This window comes from Stegostoma tigrinum, chromosome 3 (genome assembly GCF_030684315.1).
Source record: "Stegostoma tigrinum isolate sSteTig4 chromosome 3, sSteTig4.hap1, whole genome shotgun sequence".
NCBI classification, from domain to species: domain Eukaryota; kingdom Metazoa; phylum Chordata; class Chondrichthyes; order Orectolobiformes; family Stegostomatidae; genus Stegostoma; species Stegostoma tigrinum.
The window spans coordinates 5,660,031-5,686,350 of NC_081356.1; the positions used below are offsets into that span (position 1 = coordinate 5,660,031).

General features: G+C 41.2%; 1 protein-coding gene across 4 annotated transcripts in view; it reads right to left on the reverse strand.

Moving 5' to 3' along the window:
• The window catches only part of glis3 (GLIS family zinc finger 3), a 551,634-nt gene that overhangs the window by 372,960 nt on the left and 152,354 nt on the right, over positions 1-26,320 (reverse strand). For all 4 annotated transcript variants that reach the window (XM_059642762.1, XM_048528094.2, XM_048528092.2 and 1 more), the window contains exon 4: positions 19,783-20,818. In XM_059642762.1, coding sequence (XP_059498745.1) covers positions 19,783-20,818 — 1,036 coding nt within the window. The remainder of the gene's footprint in view (positions 1-19,782; positions 20,819-26,320) is intronic.

The window sequence follows — 26,320 nt, forward strand, 5'->3', positions numbered from 1 at the left end:
GAATGGATTAGTGAGGAGACAGGCAATACTGAAACAGCAGCAATGGGTCTGATACAATCCTTAATTTCTTACCTTCCCTGTCTTCAGTGTTCAGTTCTTAGTAACTGAACACTGGAACAGCTCCAAATTGATACTTCCTCCAATACTAGGAACTGTTGTAAAACTGCCAAACAGAAACTAATTTCGAAAGTTTATTTTTTTTTCTTTCCATGAATTTTCAATGTGATCTATACTGTTAAGCAGAAAACACAGGTTGAACTAAGCCAATGTAATTAGCTTTCTATTTACTCTTTGCTTATTTGTTAATTCCCAGGTCACTTGGGCATTTCTTTGAACATAACGGTATCATAATCAGGAACCATGGAACTCGCTTTCTGAATACTTCCAAGTCACATAGGTCTGAAAGAACTCGCTGTGGTCTGAAAGAGCCCACCTCCCACCTTGGTAATGCTCTCTTCCAACCTCTTCAGACCGAAGATGCAGAAGCTTGAACACACGCACCAACATGGTCAAGAACAGCTTCTTCGCTTCTGTTACTAGACTGCTGAGTGGACTTCTCCAGATTCAAATAATGCTGACCTCAAATGTCAACCTTACTTTGTACCTCCTGTGCAGCTATCACCCTGTATGCCTCACTATGTCTAAGCACCCTATGATCTGTATGTCCTTGTTTGCTATGATCTGCCTGTAATGCTCGCAAAACAAAGCTTTTAGCTGTATTCAGGTACATGTGACTACAATAAATCAAATCTATTAAAAGACATTATACAAAAGGAAATACTGGCATTTTTGCAGCACATGATGTTAAGATACAGATCAAACATCAAAGTAGACATTTTTATATCCATCCTTAAGCCTAAGTGGTGTAGGGACCTCATTAGGTCAGTGACATAGTGCTTGGGGGTACTCTTATTCTAAAAGAATGTTACATTGGGTGAGTCGATAAAATGTGGAGCTGGAGGAGCACAGCAGGTCAGACAGCATCAGGGGGGCGGGAAAGTCGACATTTCGGGTCTGAACCCTTCATCAGGACTGAGGAGATCCAAAGACTCACAGGAAATGAGAATGTCTGATTCATCATAATGCTGAAAACGTCTGTGGCTGCACCCAATCATTTTAGGCAATGTTCTCAATGATACTATGTGAATGTTACTACTCTAAATTGAACAGCAGCAAAAAAGTGTATAAGAAAGCAGTCTTTGCACTGTTGAAGCATTAGCCCTGCAAGAATTTTCACCTTCAAGAGAGGGGGATGAAGGCAGAGACTTGGAGTTAGTTGTATGTACGCAATAAGTTGTCCTCATTTTTAATACACATGCATTATTATGACTACCAGCATGACTTGGAAGTACTTTCTTCAAAGGCTTCACACTTGCATAGAGGCAGATGCTAAACTAAACCAACTATCAGCATAAAATAAACACATAGCATGCAGCCAGTACTTGCAGCCTCTAATTTGCTATCTCCTTCCTCTTCCAGCCAATTTACACCATGATCTAAGGGAGTGGTATATGAGATTGGTAGGTCCAACCATCATACAACTGTCTCATCCAGCACCCAAACTACTTAAGCAATTGTCAAAATAAGAACTGGTGTTTGGACACACCTTTAAGTGTCTTTTCCTTTCATATTTATGTGTCTATTTCTTTACCATCTCTGCCTTATTATTGATAATTGTTAGCTAAGGGCTACAATGTCTTCTGAGCATTTTGCCCCCAATCTGGCACTCTTAATTTACAATTCACATGTACAGGCTTTCCATTACCACCACTATTTTGCTCCTTACTCATAGCTAATTTGGTAAAATGGCTGTGAATAATTGTCCAAACACCATAGTCAAAAGAATTCAATCTTGTAATCACGTTGTCATTCGGGTGAGATTTAGCCCACATAATTCGTAAGAATGCTGATTTTGCAATAACGAACCATGACTGAATTCCTTAATACAAACTGTCAGCAATCCCCAAACAATTTCCCTGTAAAACAGACATTGTTAGTTTTTTGCTCTGCTGCTCACAAACAGATTGTGTTTTTGTTATGTCTTCAATCTTCATAGTGAAGAAGATACTCATGTTCAAAGGTGTCAAAATGCTTAAATGGTCATGAGATTTTTCAAGAGAATTGGAGTTTGTGATTGAAACATTTTCATAAATACACATGCCTGAAAATCCGTTTTGATTCTCTTCTCAGAAAGTTACATAAATGCCATGATCCAATACTTAAATTTGACAATAGCTGGAGCCGCCACACATTGAAGTTAATTGAGTTGAATTTTGACTTCAACATTGGAATTTGAATTGGATTTATTTTAAGCATTTATACTTCCCTTACAGAATTCCTGGTGGACTTTAAAATTCTTTTAGCAGTGAAACACATTTTATCATAGTTTTCCGATGACGTTTGACTGTGATAATACTGTCAATTTAGCATCAAAGCTTTAACTGCACTTTTACAAAGAAAGCCCTGCATCATGTCGTACTTTTCCAAATGGAGCTCAAAAATTGAATGTTAATATTTTTTAAATGCCAGCTGAATGTTTCTTAGCGACCCATTTGAGCACTTTTAATCTAACTGTCCTCACAGGTTGATTACAAAATTGGGACAATGCTGGTTTTCTGCCCACCTTACTTTATTGTCATTTGAAATCAAGAGTAACAACGGGTGAGTGTGAACCAGTTCTCACCTGGTAACTTATGTTAAAATTGTGTCAAACATGTTTAACTGAGGAGGAGCTCAGAAGGCGAGATTTAATGGTTTCCAGGTTTCATCACTTGTCTGTGCTAATTAAACTAGTCTTGAATAACCTAGCAGGATGGTTAATAAAATTACCTTCAAATTCAAACAAATGCGAAGCATGATCAAAATACGTTCTTGGCAATAATAGCTTCCGCATGTTTACCGTAAGAATACCAAATGCAAAGCATTTCAAGCTATAATCTCAGAAGATGATTTCTATTAAAAATGACACCAGTTTTCCTTTGGAAACTAACAAAAAGTGATGTGTATTCAGTAGATAACAAAGAAATTGTCTAGCACATCAGTTGTGACCGAGATGGGTACTGTCTTTTTCCAGTTCAATACTCCATGAATCGCAGCATAAATTTTACTGTTTTATCCCCAAAATAACCAAATTATATGCCTTTTTTATATGAAGCTTAGAATGAAAAAGATTCACCAGCAGGTCTCTTCAGTAAACATAAAATGATGAGATTATTATAAAACAAAATTTAACCCATGAAGATACTGAATTGGCTAACACACACAGCTTATAGTAAGATATCATAAATGTATACTATTCCAAATGAGACAAAGCATTTAATGTGTGCACGACATGGAAAGGGAAAAATAGAAAACATGCTTCCGTAATGATTCACTTTGGAAAAGAATACTTTTGACCAATAATATACAGCTCTTGAAAGAAGCAAAAAGATAACATGACGGTTGTGCAAATGTTATGGCTTCCAGGCAGATGTAGGCCACTTAACATGGAACTGTCTCTGGAGCATTAGCAGATATAGTTTGTTCAGGAATCATACTATTGAAAAGTCCTCCTGTGACTCTTAATAGGAAAATCACATCTCACAGCAGATTTTCAACTAGGGTGGTTCAGAAAGTCTCAGTACGCTCGCACCCCACCCCACCCCTCAAATGGAACTGCACACAGAACACATTGAAACATGACAGCTAAAAACAAAACCCAGTCAGGTAATCTCCATCAAGCAAGTTTAACAACAAGCTAAAACAGGCCTCTTGCGGCACAGTGGTAGTGTCCTTAACTCTGGAACAAGAGGCCCTGGGTTTGATTCCTGCTCCAGAGGTGTGTAATAGTGTCTCCGAGCAGGTTCTTTAGGGAATAATTGTTAATGGACAAAAAAAATTAGCAGAAATCATAAGATTTCCAACAAATCCTCAGAAAAACAATGATCTACTGTTTCTTTTCATTTCAAAAAGTATCCAGCCCAGCTATCTCTGCAGAATTTGTAAGAAGTCTATCTTTCCCAAAATCTTTCAGAACTTAAAGCAGCAGGTAAATATAAAACATGAAGCCGCTGTAATACCTCCACTCTCGGAGATAAAAAGACCAACATTTTCAAACGTATTTTATTACAAAGTGTAGGTAAATATAAAATATATAACCAAAAAGATTAACACACAGATGGTCCCTTATTCTCATTGACTTATTATATGTGAACTGTACAGATCTCTTCCTGGTACTTAGATAATTCAAATAAAGGTACATTCTTGAAAAGGCTTGAGCACTTAAGAAGGATGTGGTGAAACTTGAAGGGATTCAGAAATGATTTACAAGGGTGTTGCCAGAGTTGGAGGGTTTGAGCTATAGTGAGATGCCAAATAGGCTGGGGCTATCTTTCCTGGACCATTGGAGGCTGAGGGGTGACCTCATAGAGGTTTATAAAATCATGAGGAGTATGGATAGGGTGGGGGACTCCAAAATAGAAGGCCTAGGCTTAAGGTGCGAGGGGAAAGATTTAAAAGGGACCTAAAGGGCAACTTTTTCAGACAGAGTGTGGTGTATGTATGGAATAAGCTGCCAGAGGAGGTGGTGGAGTCCAGTACAACAGCAACATTTAAAAGGCATCTAGATGGGTATACAAATAGGAAGGGTTTGGAGGGATATGGGCTAAATGCTGGGAACTGGGACTAGATTCATTTAGGCATTCTGGTCAGCATGGACGAGTTGGACTGAGGGGCCTGTTTTCATGCCATACACCCTTGTTACAGTGTTATTTCCAGCAATATAGACAATATTTATGCAAGAACTCTCCACAAAAATAGTCTTTTTCCTTTTTGAACTGCTTCACAAAGTTTTAATTATCTTAATTATATACCACGGTTTCCTTAAGAACCAGAGGCAATCAAATGACAAAGAAGAAAGAACAAAACAGCAAAGGAACTGGCCCTTCAGCCCTCCAAGCCTGTGCTGCCACATTTTGCCCTTTCGTACTAAAACTGCGTTCACTCCATCCGTCTGTTCCCTTCCCATTCATGTTTTCATCCACGCGCATCCTGAATGCTGCTATTGTGCCTGTTTCCACCATCGCCTCTGGCGGCGCACTCGTCCCAATGGGTGTCACTTTTGATGGCGGTGTAGCTTTTCGGAAAAGTATCAGGTTTATTCTCCATGTTAGATTCATCTTCTCGTAGCAGACTGCATCTAATCCAAGTGACTGGCATCAATTGCTACTTTTTAAAAGATTTAGCGAAATCAGTGCAAACAATTCTGGTCCGTTTATCAAAATAGCTTAATTCCCTATCCACACTAACTTGGTTTTCTTCTGTAGTATACTGTCAGTGGCGTAGCTATCATACTGAAGTTTGGTACAAATTTGCGACAGAAATCAGATATCCCAAGAAAATATCAATTTTCCATCTAACTTTTGGAGTAGGAAATTCCATTTAAGTTCGTACTTTTGATGTTCATGGAACAGCTTCTGCTCATCCACACTATTCTATATGTCTGAGTAGGTTTCCTGAACTTTTGCAAGCTCACGTTTTGGAAGGCTCATCTCTTAGTAGCTGTTCTTTGGTTTTATTTTTTTAAGCACTAAGATATCTGAGGAATTCCAGCTGACATCATTGGATGCAATTAGGTGGTTTTCCAAAACGCCACAGATTTCCGCTTTCATCTGGGTCTATGGCTCTGGATCTATGTGAGAGAGATTCTATTTTCCAGGAGACGATGCCCCTACGTCCGAATTACCTATGGCTAAGGGTGTACACACTGCTCTGTCTCAACAGACTCCTTTAAACTCTATGAGTAGCTTTATTAGACCTGCTTGTTCTTCTGCCTCTCATATCCAAGTATAGTTTTGAACCGCCCTAACATTTCAGCGTTAGCCAGCTGGGAAGTGCAAGGTTCAATTTGGGAATTGTCCAGGCCTCCTTCTCGCTTTTTCCCACTATCACTCATTTGCCACTGTCCCTTTTTGCTGACTGCCTGGACTGGATTCTCCTTCTCTCAACAATAGCATTGCTTTTGCATATTGATATGATGAAGCCAATTCTTCTTTCAGAAATCTGGGGAGTACACCTATCCTTTAGTTTACTCTACATGGACCATTGAATCCTGCATTCAACAGTTAGCCTTGTAAAGGCAGTAATATTAATACATCATCCTCCGATTTAAGTCATCGGGTCTTGGTATTTTTGTCTGCCATTTCTTCATGATTGTTTCCAAAGCTTTAAAGTTGTTCCTAAGCCATTCTTGCAGGCTTCCTGGGAGCTGCTGTTGGAACACAAATATGTCACCTGACATGAAAAGTTCATCCCTCTGACCTAAAAAGCTTCCTTTGATTAGTTTCGGAGGACCTCTCATTTTATGTCCAAGATATAATCCAGGTGAGATTGAAACCGATGAATGTCAGATGACGAACAAAACAAATTCCAGCACATTACCTCCAACAAATGCATATTCATGATAGCACATCCTGATTATGATTCTGAGGGTTTAATAACAGCATTCAAGAACACTGCGTGTATTTGTGTGGTATGCTGAGGGCTTTAACTCAGATTTATCCAAACTACATGAAAATTCCTGAAAAGCATTGACATTAGATTGGCACCTACTAAGTGGACTTAAACAGGTAATTTATATTGAGTGAGGACTGAGTTAATTTCTCTATCACTACTTTAGCAGCAGAGTAACCATATCAATACTAAGAAGGGTATACTGAGATGACATTTTTTTGGTAATACTCCACACATAGTCTACTAACACTTTACTAAATGGTTCCTTAAAAACTGAGGAGTTGCTGGTTTAATTGCATGGTGCAGCTTTCCCACAATCTGATATGCATGACATGTTTTACAAAACTACACCGTGTTCCTGTGAAGACTTAGCCAGTAAAATTATCGAAATGCTTGTGCTTGTGTCTTTTCGATTGCTACATGTCCTGCCATAGGAATTTCACAGGCTTTTGTTGATATTTGTTGATGATATTTGGGTGTCACATTTATCTGATGAACCACCATCCAATTCTTTGTCTGTAAGTCTGCGAGACTCCACTTCCTCATCAGAATCCCATTTTCAACTCTATGTCCTTTATTTGACCAGAGTGCACTATTTTACTTAATTCTGGATTGTCTTACTGAGTCTCAATCATTAACGAAAAACTAAACATTTCCTTCAGCTTATTCAAAAATCTGTTTGTGATACCAATTTGATCTTCAACTTTGGACTTTGTTAAGCCATTATTTGGGTCACTACAAGTGATGGAAAAATTCATGGAACCTTTTCTTCTAACCATTCTATCTCCTTGTCCCCATTTGGCCTTTCTGTGACTATTGGAGAAGCAATTACCTTCACTCTAGCCAAAACCTTCCCCAAGAGTAGGCCAACTCTGCCGAGAGGCAAACTATGGATGGCCCATACAGTTACCATCCCAGATATCAGGTCACACTCCGGATACAGGTACAGGTGTATACTCCCTGCCAAAACCATTTACTAAAACTGTGGCCTTCACTGCACTCTTTGGCAGAAAAAAAAATGCCTTTCCCCAGTAAAAATGTTTTAGTGACTTATGTATTCTTTTGTGTAACTACACATTTACCTGCCTTATTTAAGGGCACTTTTTTTCCTTCTGACAATTCTCCATAACTCTCAGGTATCTTATTTATCTCCTCGTGCTTGGACTTGGCCTCAGAACAGCAGTCAGAGCTATAACTCAGCTTGTTGTACTCTTGGCTGGAAATGCATTCTTTGCACTGACAACGTGTACCCCAGTAAGTTTTATAAGCTTGCCCTGTCACTTCCACCAATCTGCATGAATGTTTCTCATGTTGTGGCAAATGGCATTTGGACATCATTTCCATGCTTTCCTTTCCTGAAGAGCAGATTCTAAATCAATCACAAATTATCTTTCTCTATTCTCTGGCCACTTAGCTTCTTTTCATACTCACAACACCTATCCTTCTCATGTTAAGTTCATAAAAAATAGTAACAGGAGCTGGTCGATTGGCCCCTCAAATCTGATCCACTGTTCAATAGGATCATGGTTGATCAGACATCCCTCTTTACCACATTCCTGTAGGCATTTTCCAATAACTCTTGATTCCTCAACTTATCAAGAAACTACCTAACTCAATCCAACTATACACAAGGACTCTGCCCCCATGGCTCTATGTGGCAAGGATTTCCAAACACTAACAACCCTCTGAGAGAATAAAATTCCTCCTTGTCGCTGTCCTACATTGGCATCTCTTAATTCTGAAACTTTGTCTTCTGGTTCTAGACATTTCCATACGGGGAAACACCCTCTCAGAATTATCACTGTCAAGCCCCTTTAGAATCCTATATATTTCAATGAGATCATCTTACATTCTTCTAAACTCTAGTGAATATAGTCCCAACCTGTTTAATCTTTGCTCATAAAACTATCTCACATTCTCCTCATTTCGGTCTTAAATTGGTGCCTCTGTTTCCTTTTAGGGTTCAATGGAAGAAATATTTGAATTTGTATAGCACCTTACAATCATCAGCCATCTCAGCTGTCTGCCTTGCTGTTGCAAACTTCTGCTTTTCTATGTGACTTCTTACTGATACGGAGAATGTGGTTTTAATTCATTTTAGGAGAATTATTTCCTTAAAGCTCTCGCATGGAGTGTCCATCTTTGATGGCTGCTAAGCTGTAATGCTGGTGTATCTCGTCCAGATGGACTACAATGGCTCAAGGAGTTAGCTCACCATCACCTTTTCAATGGCAATTAAGGATGGAGAACAATTGCTGCTCTTGTCAGTGATAGCCACATCCTTTTTTTCTTGAAAGGTTGGATGAAAACGATGAAGCTTACGGAATCGTAATACCCTGAGGAATCAATAAGCAATGTTATCACTTCTACTCATCAAAGGTTAACCACAGCTGATTATGAAATATCATGGCAAGAGCCAATGAATAATTCACATAATCCCAGACATTATAAAGAAGCTTACAAAAAAGTGACTGCTATTTTTAAATGATGACTGCTATCTCTCATTTTATGGAATATATTACTCTAATCGAAAAGGGCTTGCCAATACATAAGTTATTTCTGAGACGATGAACAAAATCTTCTGTCCTGTCAACTGGTTTGTTTGTTGGCAGGGAGGGCATTTATTTGTGGAGGTGAACACAATGGGCCAGTGAGCACTCTGACTCGTTTCCACTTCTCCCTGGCTTTGAGTAAGCATTGTCAGTTTTCTTACCCTGGCAAAACCATACGTCTAACGTGTCAACTTAACCTGTGCAGACAGGGGTAAAGGGTCTGTGCTTTAAAGGGTACTCATTGCCCAAATCAAGAGGCCTGGCACTGGGGAGGCCAGCTGATTGCCACTGCCCTGCCCACACTCATGTACAGGCTCTGAGTGGAGTCAGGAACCATCCTCTATGGACTATCCCCGCCCTAACTCCCCACCTACACTCACCTTTACTGGCTCCATCCCTGCCTCTTTGACCTGTCTGTCTCCTCTCCACCTATCTTCTCATTTATCCATTTTCTATCTGCTTCCCCCCCCTCCCTATTTATTTCAGAATTTCTTTCCCCTCCTCCATTTCTGAAGAAGGGTCCAGACCCGAAACATCAGGTCTCCTGCTCCCCTGAGTGATCATTCAGCTCTACACCCTGTTATCTCAGGAACCTTTTTTTAAAAATTGCCTCACCTCAGCTCTGATCTGATTTGCTTTGGGAAAATGTGACCCTACTCTTCCTTCAGGGAATGTGTATAACATATCCAATTATGTCGAATGTGCAACACAAGTGAGTAAAGGACCCAGTAAGAAGGGGATTTCTAAAGTGGCATATTCATATAAAAGTAATTTATGAAAGAAGCACAGAATCATATTTAATTAATAGTTTACAGTAAAATGAAAATAATTTGATACATCACTGAGTTGCTATAAGCCTGTCTAAATTATTTATTTTGTGTTTACTACCCTACAGCTTAATTCACCCAGAAACAATTAACAATTTACATCAGGTCATTTTGCTCCATTCTTTCAACAAATGTCATTCAATCTGCTGTTGAAATCACATTTTCGCCACATTACAATTCTGTGGAACAGTGAGAAAACAATTGGTTGTATTAAGTTTAAAAAAATCCTTTCAATCTAAGGCGTACAATTCAAATTTGCAAATACGCAATGCTAAATTCATGTTAAACATATCATTGTGTCTGAAACAAAAACAGAAGTTCTGCAAAGGCTCAGCAAGTCTGGCAACATCTGAGAAGAGAAATCAGAGTTACTGTTTTGGCTGGTGACCCTTCCTGTCACTGGATCTGAAACATTAACTCTGACTTCTCTTCACAGATGCTGTCAGACCTGCTGAGCTTTTCTTTCAACTTCTGTTTTTGTTTCTGATTTACAGCATCCTCAGTTCTTTCGGTTTTTATATCATTATGTCACTGTGTCAATTTTCCATGTAACAAACAAAAAGTTCAGCTATTATAGTTGCTTTCAATTACTAAACAGTTTGATTTATCAAACAATTAGTGATGGAAATTCATCTTGGGCGGTAATGTCTGGTCCCAAAACCACTTTCACTTCAGCTGCCCGTTATCCCTCTATAAAGATCCTTTGAAGTAAACAGAACTGAATGTCTAGCAAGGCATGTAACAGGTATGCAACATGACACCACCATTTTACTCAGACACTTGAGATGGATTTCTACACCTCGTTCTTTTCCATGACAGTATTCCTCTAAAATCTACTGGTCTTCCTGAAACAAACCATCAATGTTTCTCTAACGCAGGGGAACGGTTTTTTTTTCCAAAATAAAACAAAATCTGGTTCTGATTTTCCTCAAAAAGCATAGCATAAAACAAGGCCAGTTGCTCAGGTATGCTATATCATATGCCACCTCTTGGGAAATGAAATTAAAATTACTGAATGACAGATCTTAAATTATGCTTTCTGAAGTAAAATAGTTTCTGGCAGGTATTCTTACTGAGTGCTGCCAGTAGGACATCTGGAGAGGATTTTTTCCCGCTGTTTAACTTTTTTTTCTTTCTCATCCTTCGAGCAAATGTCATTCAAACATTTCTGAAGATCATACTTCTATCATACCTGTTAAGAGTTTGATATACCAGATGCCTCATGGGATACATGCCAATGTTTCAGCAATGTTTCTTCTCTGACATGGCTAAACTTCTCCAGATGTTAGGAAACATCATGTGTTTGTTTTCACCTACCAGTAGTGGAGATGTTACTATTCATCATGTTTATTTGAAATGATAGTAAGCTATACCATCAACTTAATCTGAGAAAACTCAATTTTGTCTCTCAATGTGGCTCAAAAACATTGATATTAGCAAGCGGGCTTTTGCTTTCTTTTGGAGTTACAGTTTTAAATCTAGACCAAAATGCTTCAATCAGGCGTGGAACTGAAGTTACCCTGATCAAACTATATGAAATCTCATTGGCAATGTAAATCGAGCTCAGACTGTGAAATTCTGTTTCCTGGAACTGTATTATATTGGTTGCCTTACTCGATAGCCACTTACAAAAGCCTCATATTTCAATGAAGAGGGTAACACAATATAGAGAAAGAAAAACCTGACACAGGCGTATAATTCTATCCATATGGGCAAAAAAAAAGATCGCATTCAGATTTACTAAACATGGCTCTCATGACTGATAAAATGTCATTAGAGGAACTCAACTCTAATTCAAATCATGAGCAAATGTTGCTTCTGGCTGTGCAATGTTACCAGTGCCAGAGATATTAGAAATAACTCAACAACTAAAGTCGGAGAGGGCATTTCAGAAGAATATTTAAGTTATTTCATTTTTATGCCAGTTTTAACATACAGATGAAAAGTAGGTGGCAATGTGGATACGATTTTGTCTTTTGCTATCTAATACCTGGGTTTTTAAGAACAAACGAGACGAAGAGTGAAAAAAAGAACCAAATTTGGGGTTTCTCAACTGCACATTGCTGTATTTATGCCCAAAGAACTAAGCTGATTCAATGCTTCAAGCTTTAATTTAGCCCCATTTAGAATACTGTGTCTAATTTTGGGCCCCACACCTCAGGAAGGACATACTAGCCCCGGAGCGTGTCCAGCGGAGATTCACATGGATGATCCCTGGAATGGTAGGTTTAACGTATGATGAATGGCTAAGGATCCTGGGATTGTACTCATTAGAGTTTAGAAGGTTGAGGGGAGATCTAATAGAAACTTACAAGATAATGTATGGTTTAGAAGGGGTGGACACTAGGAAGTTGTTTCCGTCAGGCGGGAGACTAGGACCCGTAGGCACAGCCTTAAAATTAGAGGGGGTAAATAAATTTAAAACTGAAATGAGATGACATTTCTTCAGCCAGAGAGTGGTGGGATTGTGGAATTCATTGCCACGGAGTGCAGTGGAGGCCGGGACATTGGATGCCTTCAAGGCAGAGATCGACAAATTCTTGATCTCAGAAGGAATCAAGGGCTACGGGGAGAGTGCAGGGAAGTGGAGTTGAAATGCTCATCAGCCATGATTTAAATGGCGGAGTGGACTTGATGGGCCAAATGGCCTTACTTCCATTCCTATGTCTTATGGTCTTGATAATAACAGAGTAACATTCCTTCGGGGCTGTGAAGGTGGGCATTTTCACATTCATTCTGAAGAAGTGACTTCAATTATAATGCTGGTATTTATTATCTATCACTCTGAAACATTGATGGTGAGCCTTTTTTCTTGGACCACTGCAATCCATACGGCGAAGGTGCTTCCCTGGAATTGTTTGTTAAGTGACACTAAGATTTCCAACCAACAACAACATAGAGAGCGCAATCAACAGAGAAAGGTGGATGCTAGAAATCTTAGAAACAGAAAGTGTTCGAGAAACGCAGCATGTGTGGAGAAGAAAGCAGGGTTAACATTTCAGAGCCAGTGGCCCTTCTTTAGGGTGGCATGTGAACTCAGTGGTTAGTACTGCTGCCTCACAGTGCCCAGGACCTGGGCTCAATTCCACCCTCAAGTGACAGTCTGTGTGGAGTTTGTACATTTTCCCAGTGTCTGCCCGGGTTCCCTCCAGATATTCCTGTTTCCTCCCACAGTTTAAAGATATGCAGGTTAGGTGGATTGGCCCTGCAGTATCCAGGGATGTGCAGGATAAGTAACTTAGCCATGATAGATGCAGAATTTATGGGGATAGGGTGGGATGGTCTTTAGAGAGTCAGCATAGACTTAATGGGCTGAATGACCTCTTTCCATATTGTAGTGATTCTATGATTCTTCAGAACACTTCCAAAGAGTCGTCACTGGACCTGAAATGTTAACTCTGCTTTCTCTTCACAGTTGCTGCCAGACCTGCTGAAGCAACCAGGGCAAACCAGTGCTGGAGTTGAGTACAAGAGGTGCAATAGAGCAGCCTGCTTTATGCTGGCTGGTGCAAAGATGCAATAGAGCAGCTTGATTTATTCTGGCTGATGTGAAGACGCAATAGAGCAGTCTGCTTTATGCTGGCTGGTGTGAAGATGCAATAGAGCACCATGCTTTATGCTGGCTGATGTGAAGACGCAATAGAGCACCATGCTTTATGCTGGCTGATGTGAAGATGCAATAGAGCAGCCTGCTTTATGCTGGCTGGTGTGAAGATGCGATAGGGGAGTCTGCTTTATGCTGGCTGGTGTGAAGATGCGATAGAGCAGTCTGCTTTATGCTGACTGGTGTGAAGATGCGATAGGGCAGTCTGCTTTATGCTGGCTGGTGTGAAGATGCAATAGAGCAGTCTGCTTTATGCTGGCTGGTGTGAAGATGCAATAGAGCAGCCTGCTTTATGCTGGCTGGTGTGAAGATGCAATCACACACCCATCCAAACAAGTGGAGAAAAATCCATCACTCCTGTATACTTTTAAATTGTTATGCTGTTTTTCAGCACCATAAGGTAAAACACTGACTGCAGAGCACCTAATCACGAAAGTGTACCAAACATACCATTCATGCATAATGCTTCTGAACAAATGCAGTACTCAATATATTGATGATAAAGGGCTCCACATTGGTAATGTTAAGCATTGAATGTACTTAATCTATATCTCATCCAAACTGGTCATTTTCTGGTACTTGTGTAATGCAAATATTACTTGCCAGATATGTACTAAAGCATGGATGTTGCTTAGATTTTTCTGCAAATGTACATGCACTGCTTTATTCCCTGCAATCAAATGCAATGTGTTCCATTCTTGATCTCAGGATGGGGAGAAAATTATTGACTGAGCTGATGATGGCTGGGTGTCAGACAAAGCTCCGAGGTACTCCGGCAGAAGTGTCCTTGTGCTGATAGGACTGTCTGTCAACAACCACAACTCTCATCTTTTGTGTTACACATGATTGTTACATAGCACTCAATGGAAGCCCTGATGCATGAATGTATTTGGGAATCGCCCATGTTATATATGACCGCTGCCGCTGGAGGATTTTCCTCGCAATCCTACAGAGACATCCTAAATTAATATAGTCCTCTTTGCCAGTGCTTGGCCTACATCTCTCTAAACCCTTCCTATTCATCTACCCATCCAGATGCCTATTAAATGTTGTAAATGTACTAGACTCCACAACTACCTCTAGCAGCTCATTCCATTCACTCACCATCCTCTGTGTGAAAGGTCCCTTTTAAATTTTTCCTCTCTCACCTTAAACCTATACCCCTCTAGTTTTGGACTCCCCTACCCTGAGAAAAAGACTTTGACTACTTACCTTATCCATGCCCCTCATGATTTTATAAAGCTCTATAAGATCACCCCTCAGCCTCTGATGCTACAGAGAATATAGCCCCGGGCTATTCAGCCTCCTGGTATGCTGTACATCTCCATGACATGATGAGTTCAATATCACTCAAACAACATTTTGCCGTACTCAATGAAGTGCTGCCTTATTGACATGGGTAATTTCTGCCACCTCACTTTGCAATTCAGCTTGAGTCTGCATATCTACTAAAGCTACAATGAGGTCTGGAGTGCAGTGATTCTGGTAGAATCAATCAATACATATGTGAGTAAGTGGTTATTAAATGTCTCTCAATGGCACTGTTAATGATGGGGCTTATCATAATGCAGTACACTCTTCAGGGGCTAATGTTATAGAACATTTTTGGGTATCACAAGAATAGCTGTACATGTGTTCATGTCTAGGTTTGTGAGAATGATATTTGGTATTTTAAAAGGAGGTGACCAAATAAATAATGCCACACTAAATCTGAACTGCTGACATCACATGGTACAGGACAGTTTTTCCTTTTTCTTTAATACTGTTGCTGCACATTACATCACAGTTCCTACAACAAAAACCTTCAAGCAAATTCTTTATTGCCATTCTGCAATAATTGCAAATAAAGATTTGGATTAAACGACAACTGATCGTTTCAGAAAATATTTGTGACATTTGCATTTTCCATCATACATCGCTGGAAAGGAAATGGAAGGAAATCTGTGGGTTGAATTGAAGTTTTGCCAGCAATCCCAACATATGCAGTACTCGAGGACGTCTCACCTTCTGGATGTTTACTTGTACAATGAAATTGGAGAACATTAAATTCTTGGTATATGAATCTAGAATCGGATCTTATTTGAGAGGGTGGGATGTAAGAAACAAGTACTTTTCCACTCACAAAAGATAGTGGGAACTGCAGATGCTGGAGAATCCAAGATAACAAAGTGTGGGGCTGGATGAACACAGAAGGCCAAGCAGCATCTTAGGAACACAAAAGCTGACATTTCAGGCCTAGACCCTTCATCAGAAAAGGGGGAGGGGAAGAGGGTTCTGAAATAAATAGGGAGACAGGGGGAGGCGGACCGAAGATGGATAGAGGAGAAGACAGGTGGAGCGGAGAGTATGGGTGGGGAGGTAGGAAGGGGATAGGTCAGTCCGGGGAGGCCGGACAGGTCAAGGGGGCAGGATGAGGTAAGTAGGTAGGAATTGGAGGTGCCGCTTGAGGCAGGAGGAGGGGATAGGTGAGAGGAAGAACAGGTTAGGCAGGCGGGGATGAGCTGGGCTGGTTTTGGGATTTTTCAAAATCTCCCCTCCCCCCACTGCATTGGGAACCCTGCAGCCCAACAGTATCAATGTGAATTTCACCAGCTTCAAAATGTCCCCTCCCCCCACTGCATCCCAAAACCAGCCCAGCTCGTCCGCGCCCCCCTAGTCTGTTCTTCCTCTCAACTATCCCTTCCTCCCACCTCAAGCCGCACCTCCATTTCCTACTTACTAACCTCATCCTGCCCCCTTGAACTGTCCGTCCTCCCCGGACTCACCTATCCCCTCCCTATCTCCTCATCTATACTCTCCTCTCCACCTATTTCCTCCTCTATCCATCTTCGATCTGCCTCCCCCTCTCTCCCTATTTATTTCAGAATCCTCTCCCCATCCCCCTTTTCTGATGAAGGGTCTAGGCCCGAAAGGTCAGCTTTTGTGCTCCAGAGATGCTGCTTGGCCTGCTGCATTCATCTAGCCCCACACGTTTCCAGTCACAATCCAGCCCTTGACAGGAAACAGGGCAGGCTGCCGACTTTATTGGAGGCCACATTCTGGTGCAACATAGTAGCCATTGCTGCTGCTGCCAAATATGCTTATTGCGAGAAAATGAAAATATCTTTCATGTTGACCAAGGGAAATGGAGAACTGGAATGTAAAGACAGGTAGGGCGGATGTTAGATTTTAGATTTTATTGCCATGTGTCCTCAAGAACAGAAGTACAGGAATACAGTGAAAAGTATATAATGGTGCCTAGGTACAAAGAGACCTAGGTACAAAACTCTTTCGTACAGACAAGTAGGAGAAGTATACATGCGATTAAAATTTCAATGCTGTGGAATGGACTTCCTTTAAGACTTCTACTTATTTCAGTTAAATAACACTTATTTTCACAGGGCTGACCCTGCTCCTGACACACTGAAGCTGTTCACCTTCACAACTCCTAACACCTGCCCAATTCAAAACTGAAATCTTAGAAGCTGAGCTGGAAAGACGCTGCAAAAATTTCTAGATGCATCAGTTAACAATGTGGGTAATTGCACTTTTTGGCCCTCCCCTAACACAGCCCCACCTCAAACGGTGGGATCAGGAATGAAGTCAGAAATATCATCACACAAAATGTTGGTGCCTTTTCTTGGTCATCTACCACCACTTCAACTCGATTCAGACAATGAAAACTGGACCCTAAACTTGGACTATATGGTGTCACACCATGACAGGGTCATCTCCATAATCTTCACACCCAGTCAAATCTTCCAGTCTCTGGATCTTTGGGAGTTGAACACATAATGTAAGAGATAACAAGGTGTAGAGCTGGATGAACACAACAGGCCAAGCAGCATCAGAGGAGCAGGAAGGCTGACATTACACGTCTAGGCCTGAGCTGTGTTCATCCAGCTCTACACCTTGTTATCTCAGATTCTCCAGCATCGGCAGTTCATACAATCTCACCCAACCTAGAATTAGAATTAGAATGAAGTTTATTGGCACGTGTACTCAAGCACAGTGAAAGGTTTATAATGTCACTCCTCACAACTTTATCTTTGGTACAAAGTACTTAGGTACAAATCTGAGATACAACATAGACAAATAAATTTTTAAAAAGTTATATCACCTTACAGTGATTCATAGTATAAGTTAGAAAATAAGAACTAAAGTTAAAAGGATAAACATTACAGTCAGATAAGCAGATTACAGATAAACAATACATTGCAGTAGATCAGTGCAGGGCTTTCTTACACATGGTCTGAGTGGCCCCACAAGCCACTGCACCTTCTGTCCCTACTCCGCTCCATGCCTCTAGCCTACTCCACTCCATGCCTCCTCACCTACACACCCTCTGATCTACTAACCCTACTGATCTGAGCCATCATACCTCATTCAGTTACCCACTTCAATAACTCACCCAGTCACCTATTCATCCATTTAATAACTGGACATTTAAACTTATCATCTGACACCTAGTGCTGTTAATATGAATGGTGTCCTGCCATCCCCTGACTCTACTCTACGTCAAAGGAGCTCCCGAGGGATATTATACTGCACATTTCACTGGCAGCTTGAGACCAGAAAATCCTGGAAGAAATGTGCAGCATTGTTGAGTTGGGAGAAATTTCCGACTGCAGCAGCAATCCAAATGTCACTATCCCAACTCAGAGCATCCTGGCTATTATGCAGAAGCAGCAACACAAGTGAGAACAGATAGGCCTTAAACAGTTTTATGGCATGTTAATTTCACTGCAACCATTTCAAAATTGTAGCGCTGTTTCATTCTTGTCTCAAATTAACATTTGCACCTAGCCTTTATCACTTGACTTTCAGAGCTTTGTAACAGTAATGAACAATGCTCAATAGCAGACCGCAAACTATCAGGTCTGGTTATCTGTGGGTCATGATATTTATAAATATTCATCACAACCCATCCATACAGTTTCTCAGAACTGAAAAATTCATGAATTCAACCAGCAAATTCTCAACAATTCATTTTGAACATCAGGTAATTCTTTTTTTTTAAAAAAATGTATTTTGCAGGAATCTCTCCTCATAACCCTGTATTCCAAAACTGTTTCCAAAATCACACTGAGTTTTATATACTTTCTGGACTCTTGCTGTTTTCTAATATTCCAACCGCTTTGTTGATGTTTTCCCTTCAATAGCTTCTAAATGATTTATCAAAATGGTTTCTATTTCACTTAAGTAGTTTCAAATCAATGTTACAATTGATCAATGGCATAATGTCAGTTCTTTGATCATTAATAACTCTGGTGTAAATTGTAAAACTAAAAGGCGAGTCAATGTACAGGTCATTGTGTTTATTATTTGTCTTGCGCCAACTTTGAACATGAAGACAGCAGCATGAAACACATCGCACTACTTTATCTTTTGGATCCGAAACATAAACAGAAACTGCTGGAGGAACTCAGCAGGTCCGGCAGCATCTGTGGAGAAAGATAGTTAATATTTTGAGTCCTGTGAGCCTTCTTCAGAACTCAAAACATTAATTCTGCTTTCTCTCCACAGATGCTGCTGGACCTGCTGAGTTGCTGCAGCAGTTTCTGTTTATGTTTTAGATCTTCAGCATGTGCTTTTTGTTTGTTTATCCTCTTTTGTATCTGTTGCTTTGATTCACTTATTATCGTTCTAATGAGAGCTCCTCTGCCGATATTTTCCCATCCCTAAGTGAAATGTTTACCCACCATTCAGGGTAGTCTTATAATGAAGTGGTTAAAATGGGACTCAATAATGTGACAGTTTAAAAATGTATATTCCACAACTACACGGCATTTTACAGTGTAAATGGACTTCCTCCTCTCCTGCTTATGCTTTAACTTTAAAGCCAATTTTATTGTACAATCTTGCCATTTTATTTCCCCATTGAATAAATAATGCCTACTGTTGTTAGTAACCAGGATACTGCACTATTTTACGAAACAGTAATAGAGATAATAAAACTGAATGTTCAAGCTTGGCTTCGTATTCCTAACTACTGCTTCACAAAAGAAATCAGTTGGAATGTTAATCCCTACTGAAGTAAAAACATCGGTGCTGTTCTGTTTGCATGCTAGTTGTGATATTTTTCTATTTGCATCAGTGTTGTTCCATTTGATATACCCAGAAAAATTACTAAAACTGTTGCATTCCATCATACTTAATGAGCAAAACCTAAATTCTTGTACTTTTGAAGGTTTCGCTTTGCAGTAATCAAGGTAGCAACCAAAATTGGAAAACATAACACGGTCAGATAGCTTAGACTGCCACGGGTCAGTAACTGTGTTGATTTGTAAGCAATAACGAGCAGTACACAGAACTTCACTTTGTCACCTACCGTACACTTGTTTGGCTTTTCTCCTGAATGCACTCTCATATGGATCAATAGCTTGTAGCGAGCATTAAATGGCTTATATCGGCGTGGACAGCCAGCCCAGAAGCAAGTAAAGTCCTCTCCTTTACGTTGGTCTATATGCGCTTTTTCAATATGCCGTACAAGCTCTTCCTGTTCATCATACATTGCACTGCAGTCTATCCAGCGACAGCAATGTTTTCCATTCACTCTCGATGGCTCACCATCCTCATCCAACTGTGTTCCTTGTGGTGAGGGCTGTCCATGTGGCTGGGAATGGGGCATGAGGTGCTGGTGGGCATGGTAAGGTGGTGGAGGTCCCTGGGGCAGTGTAGGAATTTCCATGCCAGATGAGAATTCATTCAGTTGATCATTTTTGAATACGTCATACTGCTGATTACCAATCACTGAGATACCCTGTTGAACAACCATGTTGTTCATCACCATGGGGTGCAAGGAAGACTGCTCCAGCTGTTGCATCCTCTGGTACACGCCATTACTAGCTTCAATGTCAGTGAGTGTAAAGAGATTACGCTCTTTACCCGATGCATTGTAGGCCTGAGGGATGCAGCTACCTCTCACTCCAAGGAAGTGCCCACACACTTCAGGCTGTGGGGAAGCGTCAGCTGGAGAGCCCCTGGAACCATTAATGTAGGCGACCAATGACGTGGGAGATGTACGGATAATTAGGTCGATTCCAACTCCGTCCGAGAAAGGGGAGGTGGAAAGACCTCTTTTTCTTGATCGGGCAGAGTTAGATCGGGCAGAATTACGAGAGCTGTTCTCATTCCCAAACAGGTAGGATGGCAAAGAGTTGGAAGTGCTGTTATTTGACATGGCAGTTCCAGGTGGAATACTCAGCACATCCCCGAGTTCACTGCTGTTCTGAGAACCGTGGTTTGATGGGAGTGATGGAAGGATTGGGTAACCATGAGGCCACTCTTGCTTCACATTCAACGTTGATTGGCTTTCTATAAGGCTTAGTGCAGATGAGCCTAATGATCCACCTGAGGTAATGGATCTGTAAAGTAAACATAAAACAATAAGACAATGGAAATAAATTCAAAAATGTCTTAAAGTTTTTTTCTGCTCACAGCTGACAAAATATCAGCTGACATCTGAAATATCTGTTTCTCTGGAAAAATATTCCTTGAATTTGCTCAAACTTAACATAATGAGGCAATTTCCTTCTGTAGGAAGCATCTTAACTGTTGGGGAATGGATGTTCATGTTTCACAAAAAAAAGCTCAACACAATTCACTTGAAGTAACTACGCAGAGCTTAAGCATTGCATGATGTACCACTTCAACACACCACCCCACTGTTCCCTGGCCAACATCTCTGACTCAAGCTTACTGCAGTGCTCAAGCAAAGCTCAGCACAAGCTGGAAGAACAGCATCTCATTTTCAACTTGGGGACTCTACAGCCTTCTGGACTCAATATTGATTTCAACAATTTAGAGCATGAGGCACCTTCTACATTGCCCTTACCCCGACGTCCACACATCAGGCCTTGTTGTCGCGTGGTCTGCTATTACACACAACCTGTTGTTAGCCACTAATAGCCCCTATTAACAGCTATTCATTCTTCTACGCTGATTATTACCCACTTCTTTGTCTGTCCAACTGTGCTTCTTTCTCTTTAGACGCTGTCTCCACCTATCATTACTCCTTATCCCCTCCCATATCTTCGGTATCTAAACCAACTTTTTCCTAGCTACCATCAGTTCTGAGGAAGGTTAGTGTAGCCAAACTGTCAACTCTGACTTCTGTCCACAGATGCTGTCAGAGCTGCTGAGCTTTTCCAGCAATTTCTGTTTTTGTTTGCACATTGTACGAATGGGGACCAGGCACAATTGATAAAATTGCGAGACTTATTCAGGCTGAAGAGAGATCTTGGCAATCTAAGTTTTCAAAAAATTAGTTTATAAGAGAGCTGTATGATGGAACTCAAAAATATTGTGATATAAGTTATTGGAAAGGCACAATGCAATATAGCAGCTGCGAACAGACAAAGGGATTGCAGCGCCTCTTTAACCAATGTCCCTTCTTTCAGATGCAGGCATCAAGAAAATTTCAAGTTGTCCATTTCTGACAATGATTACAGTGTACAGCCCATGCTAAGTGCACTGCTTGATGGCTGTATGCCAAAGCAGGCATGAGAAGAAAGCATGAATTTAAAGTAGCCTGCTCCACTTAAAACACAGCCTGCACCTGCTTAAGGAGAGGTAGATATTATTTAGAACAGGTGTTTGAAATTATCCGAGTAGTCAGCCTATCCAAGAGACTTTGAGGTAGAGTGTGAGCTCTAAACTTTACCAAAGTAACATTAAAAATCTTGGTGTCAGATATAGACCTGGGAGCAATGTCTTCTTCCAGTCAGAGTCTCTACGGTCCAACAGAAAGCAGCAAGACCAGATAGATGCACAGCTCAATGTGTAGTCTCTATTATCTTTTGCAGTGCTGAAAGTAGTTTAATGACCATACAAGAGTGGTCAAGGCCAGTTTGTGCATCTGCAAATCCCACTTCCTGCCAACTAAACCCACATATTCTTCAATGCATCAGATCCTCATTACTCTTCCTTGAACAATCTCTGTCCGTTGCATTCAAACCTTCATCGTACATTTTCAAGCACAGCACTGCTGCAAACCACATGTTCACAACTCACTATCTACATTGCTAACTGTTCAACCATGATGATCACATGAAATAGACGTGCATTGCACCTCATTCACTCCAGCATCGGCAGCTCTTACTCTCTCTGAGTGATTTATAACCTCACTGTGAAGTCTCTTCTAGCGATGCCTACCTTGAAGATGTTATCCTCCTCTCTCCAGAAAGACCTCAGGGTATCTCTCTCCCAGCTATCCTTTCCTCCCACCTCACTGACCAATCCCCACCAGCACCCGCTGTCTCTATTTATTTCAGAGCCCCCTTGCCCTCCCCCATTTCTGAAGAAGGGCCCTGACTCGAAACATCAGCATTCCTGCTGCTCTGATGTTGCCTGGCCTGCTGTGTTCCTCCAGCTCCACACTGTATTACCTCATTCACTGGTGCAAAGCTGTCACCTTTGCAGGATAAAGCAATGCATGACGATAGTCAACAGCAAAGAGCCAGCAGGGCTGGGTACGGAGACGTGCCCTTACCCATATAGAGCAGACCAAAATTAGCACAACCATGAGTAACATTAGCTGATGATGGGGTGAAACCAGTAAAGATCGCTTTGCCTCCTACCTCATCCTCCTTCTCTTATTCCATAACCTCTTCCGATTTACAAATTCCTCATGGGGAAAGCATTATTCTTGTATTTATTCAAAACAACTCTGCTATTGTGTCTAAGATAACAAAGTGTGGAGCTGGATGAACACAGCAGGCCAAGCAGCATCTCAGGAGCACAAAAGCTGATGTTTCGGGCCTAGACCCGTCATCAGAGAGGGTGATGAAGGGTCTAGGCCCGAAACGTCAACTTTTGTGCTCCTGAGATGCTGATTGGCCTGCTGTGTTCATCCAGCTTCAAACTTTGTTATCTCGGATTCTCCAGCATCTGCAGTTCCCATTATCACTGCTATTGTGTCTAGCCTAATTAACAGATCAAATGCAACAGGAAGAGGAGACTCCTGGTGATGAAACATCATCATTCAATGTCACAGCTGCAGACATCAAATCAGATACTTGCATGGCTCATAGATTAGAAGATAGCTGTGTGTGGCATGACACAGGGCACAGAAACCCTGCACTTGGGGCACAGGGTTAGGTGCTAGTTGTCAAAGGCTGATGGATGAGCTCAGCAAAATGCTGGATACATTGGTGAAAATCTTTGCGCGTTATCACCAAGCACAGAGATACGCATTTAGCGCACACTTTACACAGAGCTTGGAGTCCATCCTTTCAGTGAGGATACAACCGGTGGCTGATTCCATGTGCACGTTTGCAAACCTACCTATGCTGCAGCATCTGGTGCCTCTTATCCCACTGCAGTATAAGAGAAGTCACCCAAGGCTCAAGTGGACACTCTAGACCAACTACAGCAAACTCACGACTGCTGGCTGCTGATAGCAGTGGTCGAAGGAATTTGCAGAGTCTCGAAGCAACCCACTAGCCTGCTGTAAGACCCATTACCAGGTTTGCTGAGGTGCTTGCCCAGGGAATGGAAATTTGATGCCCATTAACCTACCTTCCGGTCTCAGGGTGACAGTGTGCAGGCTTCCAGAGCTGTAGCTCAGACTGAATGCCTGCTGTTGCACATCAGTTGGACAGCTCAGCCTGTTGCTTCCGCCTGTTCTGACATAGCGCAATCTTAGCGCGAAATGTCTGAGATCATCCTCCAAAGACCAGCACAATCATTCCTCCCGACCCGGTTAAAGTCAGCAGAAGGTTTCCAAACATCCTGTAACCATGGAAGGGGCACTATGCAATATCAGCTGAACAGACAACAGCAGTAAGGAGTTGCACCAACCATAATTAGTGGATTATTGTATGCATAGTGGATAGTGCATTTGATGATACCAGTTTGGATTCTTTGTTTTGTGATTTTGATTCTGAGTCGTGCCTGACAACAGGGTAATTATCATTAATGGAGTAGAATGGCATCAACTGGGGATCTGGACTTGTGCTTATGGTGCTGTAGTTGGATGAGCTTATCACAACACCTATCCACTCATTATAGGAGACAGGGATCTGCATTCACTTCCCCCCTCCCCCTAACTTCCTTGCTCCTCTTCACCTGTTTGCCAGAAACCTAGTGAAACATGCTGTGAGGAGCCTCATCACGGTTAGCTGGCACAGGAAGCAGGAGACTATGGTGACACATGGTGAGAATTCCTGGTTCAAGTTTTAATCTGGTGCAATCAGGGACCCCCTGCTGACAGAAAGAAAGGGGAGTGTCAGAGCTATAGACACTGTGGTATCTGACTCTGAGTAGGTCAGAACTAAAGTCTAGGACAATTCATGGGTAAGTAAAGTTGAGTTGCTGCTGAAACCTTTGGGTTCATCGTCTCCATCAAGCAGTGCCGAGTTCTCAAAATCAGAAATGGACGTGATGGAAGTAGCTGCCTCAATGCCCTTATATCACTGAGGATGGCAAACTGTCCGATGTGGACAAATCCTTAACTCCTCTCTGATGTGGAGGTATCTGCTCTTCACACTGATAAAACCTTTAGTTCTCTCAGGGCAGTGACTTGAAAGTAAATTTGGGGATGTACATGTACATATTAATCAACTAAAACCTACTAACTGATGAGAGATTTAACAGCATCCTAGGCTTGTTTAATACATCTCATTAGTGGTGTGATCCTTTGATCTTTTACTTATAAATTCTGTGCCCGATACCAACCTCTCTCACTGACACCTGAAAGGAGGAATGAGGCTCCGAAAGCATGCGTTCTCAAACAAAGCTGTTGGACTATAACCTGGTGTCATGTGATTCTTTACTCCACTCTGGGAAGAGCACATGAGAAGTCATCTGCCTTTGCTCCTTGCTAAGACTGTGTGTCTAACACGTGGCAAGTTTCAGTGAGGACTGTAATCATAAAAAGGAGATGTCTATTGCACAATCCCTCAATGGATTTGAAGTGGGAAAACTCCCTTAGTTTCCTGAGTCAATATGGCCTCCTCCTTTTCCCCTCCATCTTCCAACAGCTTGTCCGTCTCTCCATTCTTTCTACTCATCTATTCTCTCTCACTCATGATTTGAGCTGAGAGGAACAAGAATTTTATGATGTAATGACTAGAGGCAGGTGATCTGAGCAGTTCTCTTAAAAGTCAGAACCCATAGCCTTCACCATATGCAATACCAAAATCTTTGGATTTCGGCAACTTTAAATGACAGCACTGTGAGCTATGATGTCCACTAACTCAGTAACAGCCAGCAGAAATTAGTCAGCAATCACATCAAGAAAAGTAGGAGTCTGCTTTCTTTTATTGTGTAGTTTTATGCCCACATCCAAAAGTTTGGATTCAAGACAGACTGATCAAGGGGAAGCCAATGTCAAGTACTGTCTCTAGGCTTAGTCTTACTTCTAACACATTTCTTTTCACATGTTGAGATAAGTTGTACAATACATTGTGATCAGAGATAAACCAGGCTTTAATCTTGCTTTTACATTCCTGAGACTACTCCATTAACTCTACTACCTAATGCAAATCAGTCCACTCCACATACTACTCCACACATATTTCACTCTCTGTAATTAGCTCCAGCCAGACTGTGGTACTTATGCTCATTGAAGAGGATCTCCATAGCATGTTTTCTCCAGGGTCCTAAATCCCTTATAAAACACTGTCAAACTGTGCTGGTTAGGGGATTGTCCTGCTGCTGAATGCATATTCACCTGCGTGAGATTGAGCGAGGTATTAACTGGGATATTATGATTGGAAGTATTGACACTACAGTTGTCAGTTTGGCTACTATTTGGCTACTTTGCATGTTTCCTGTGCACTCCCCTGATGCCAGTGCAATGATCTATCCAAATAGTGTGTGATTTGGCCCAAATCAGATGTGTGTGCACATGCTGTGTGAGTAAT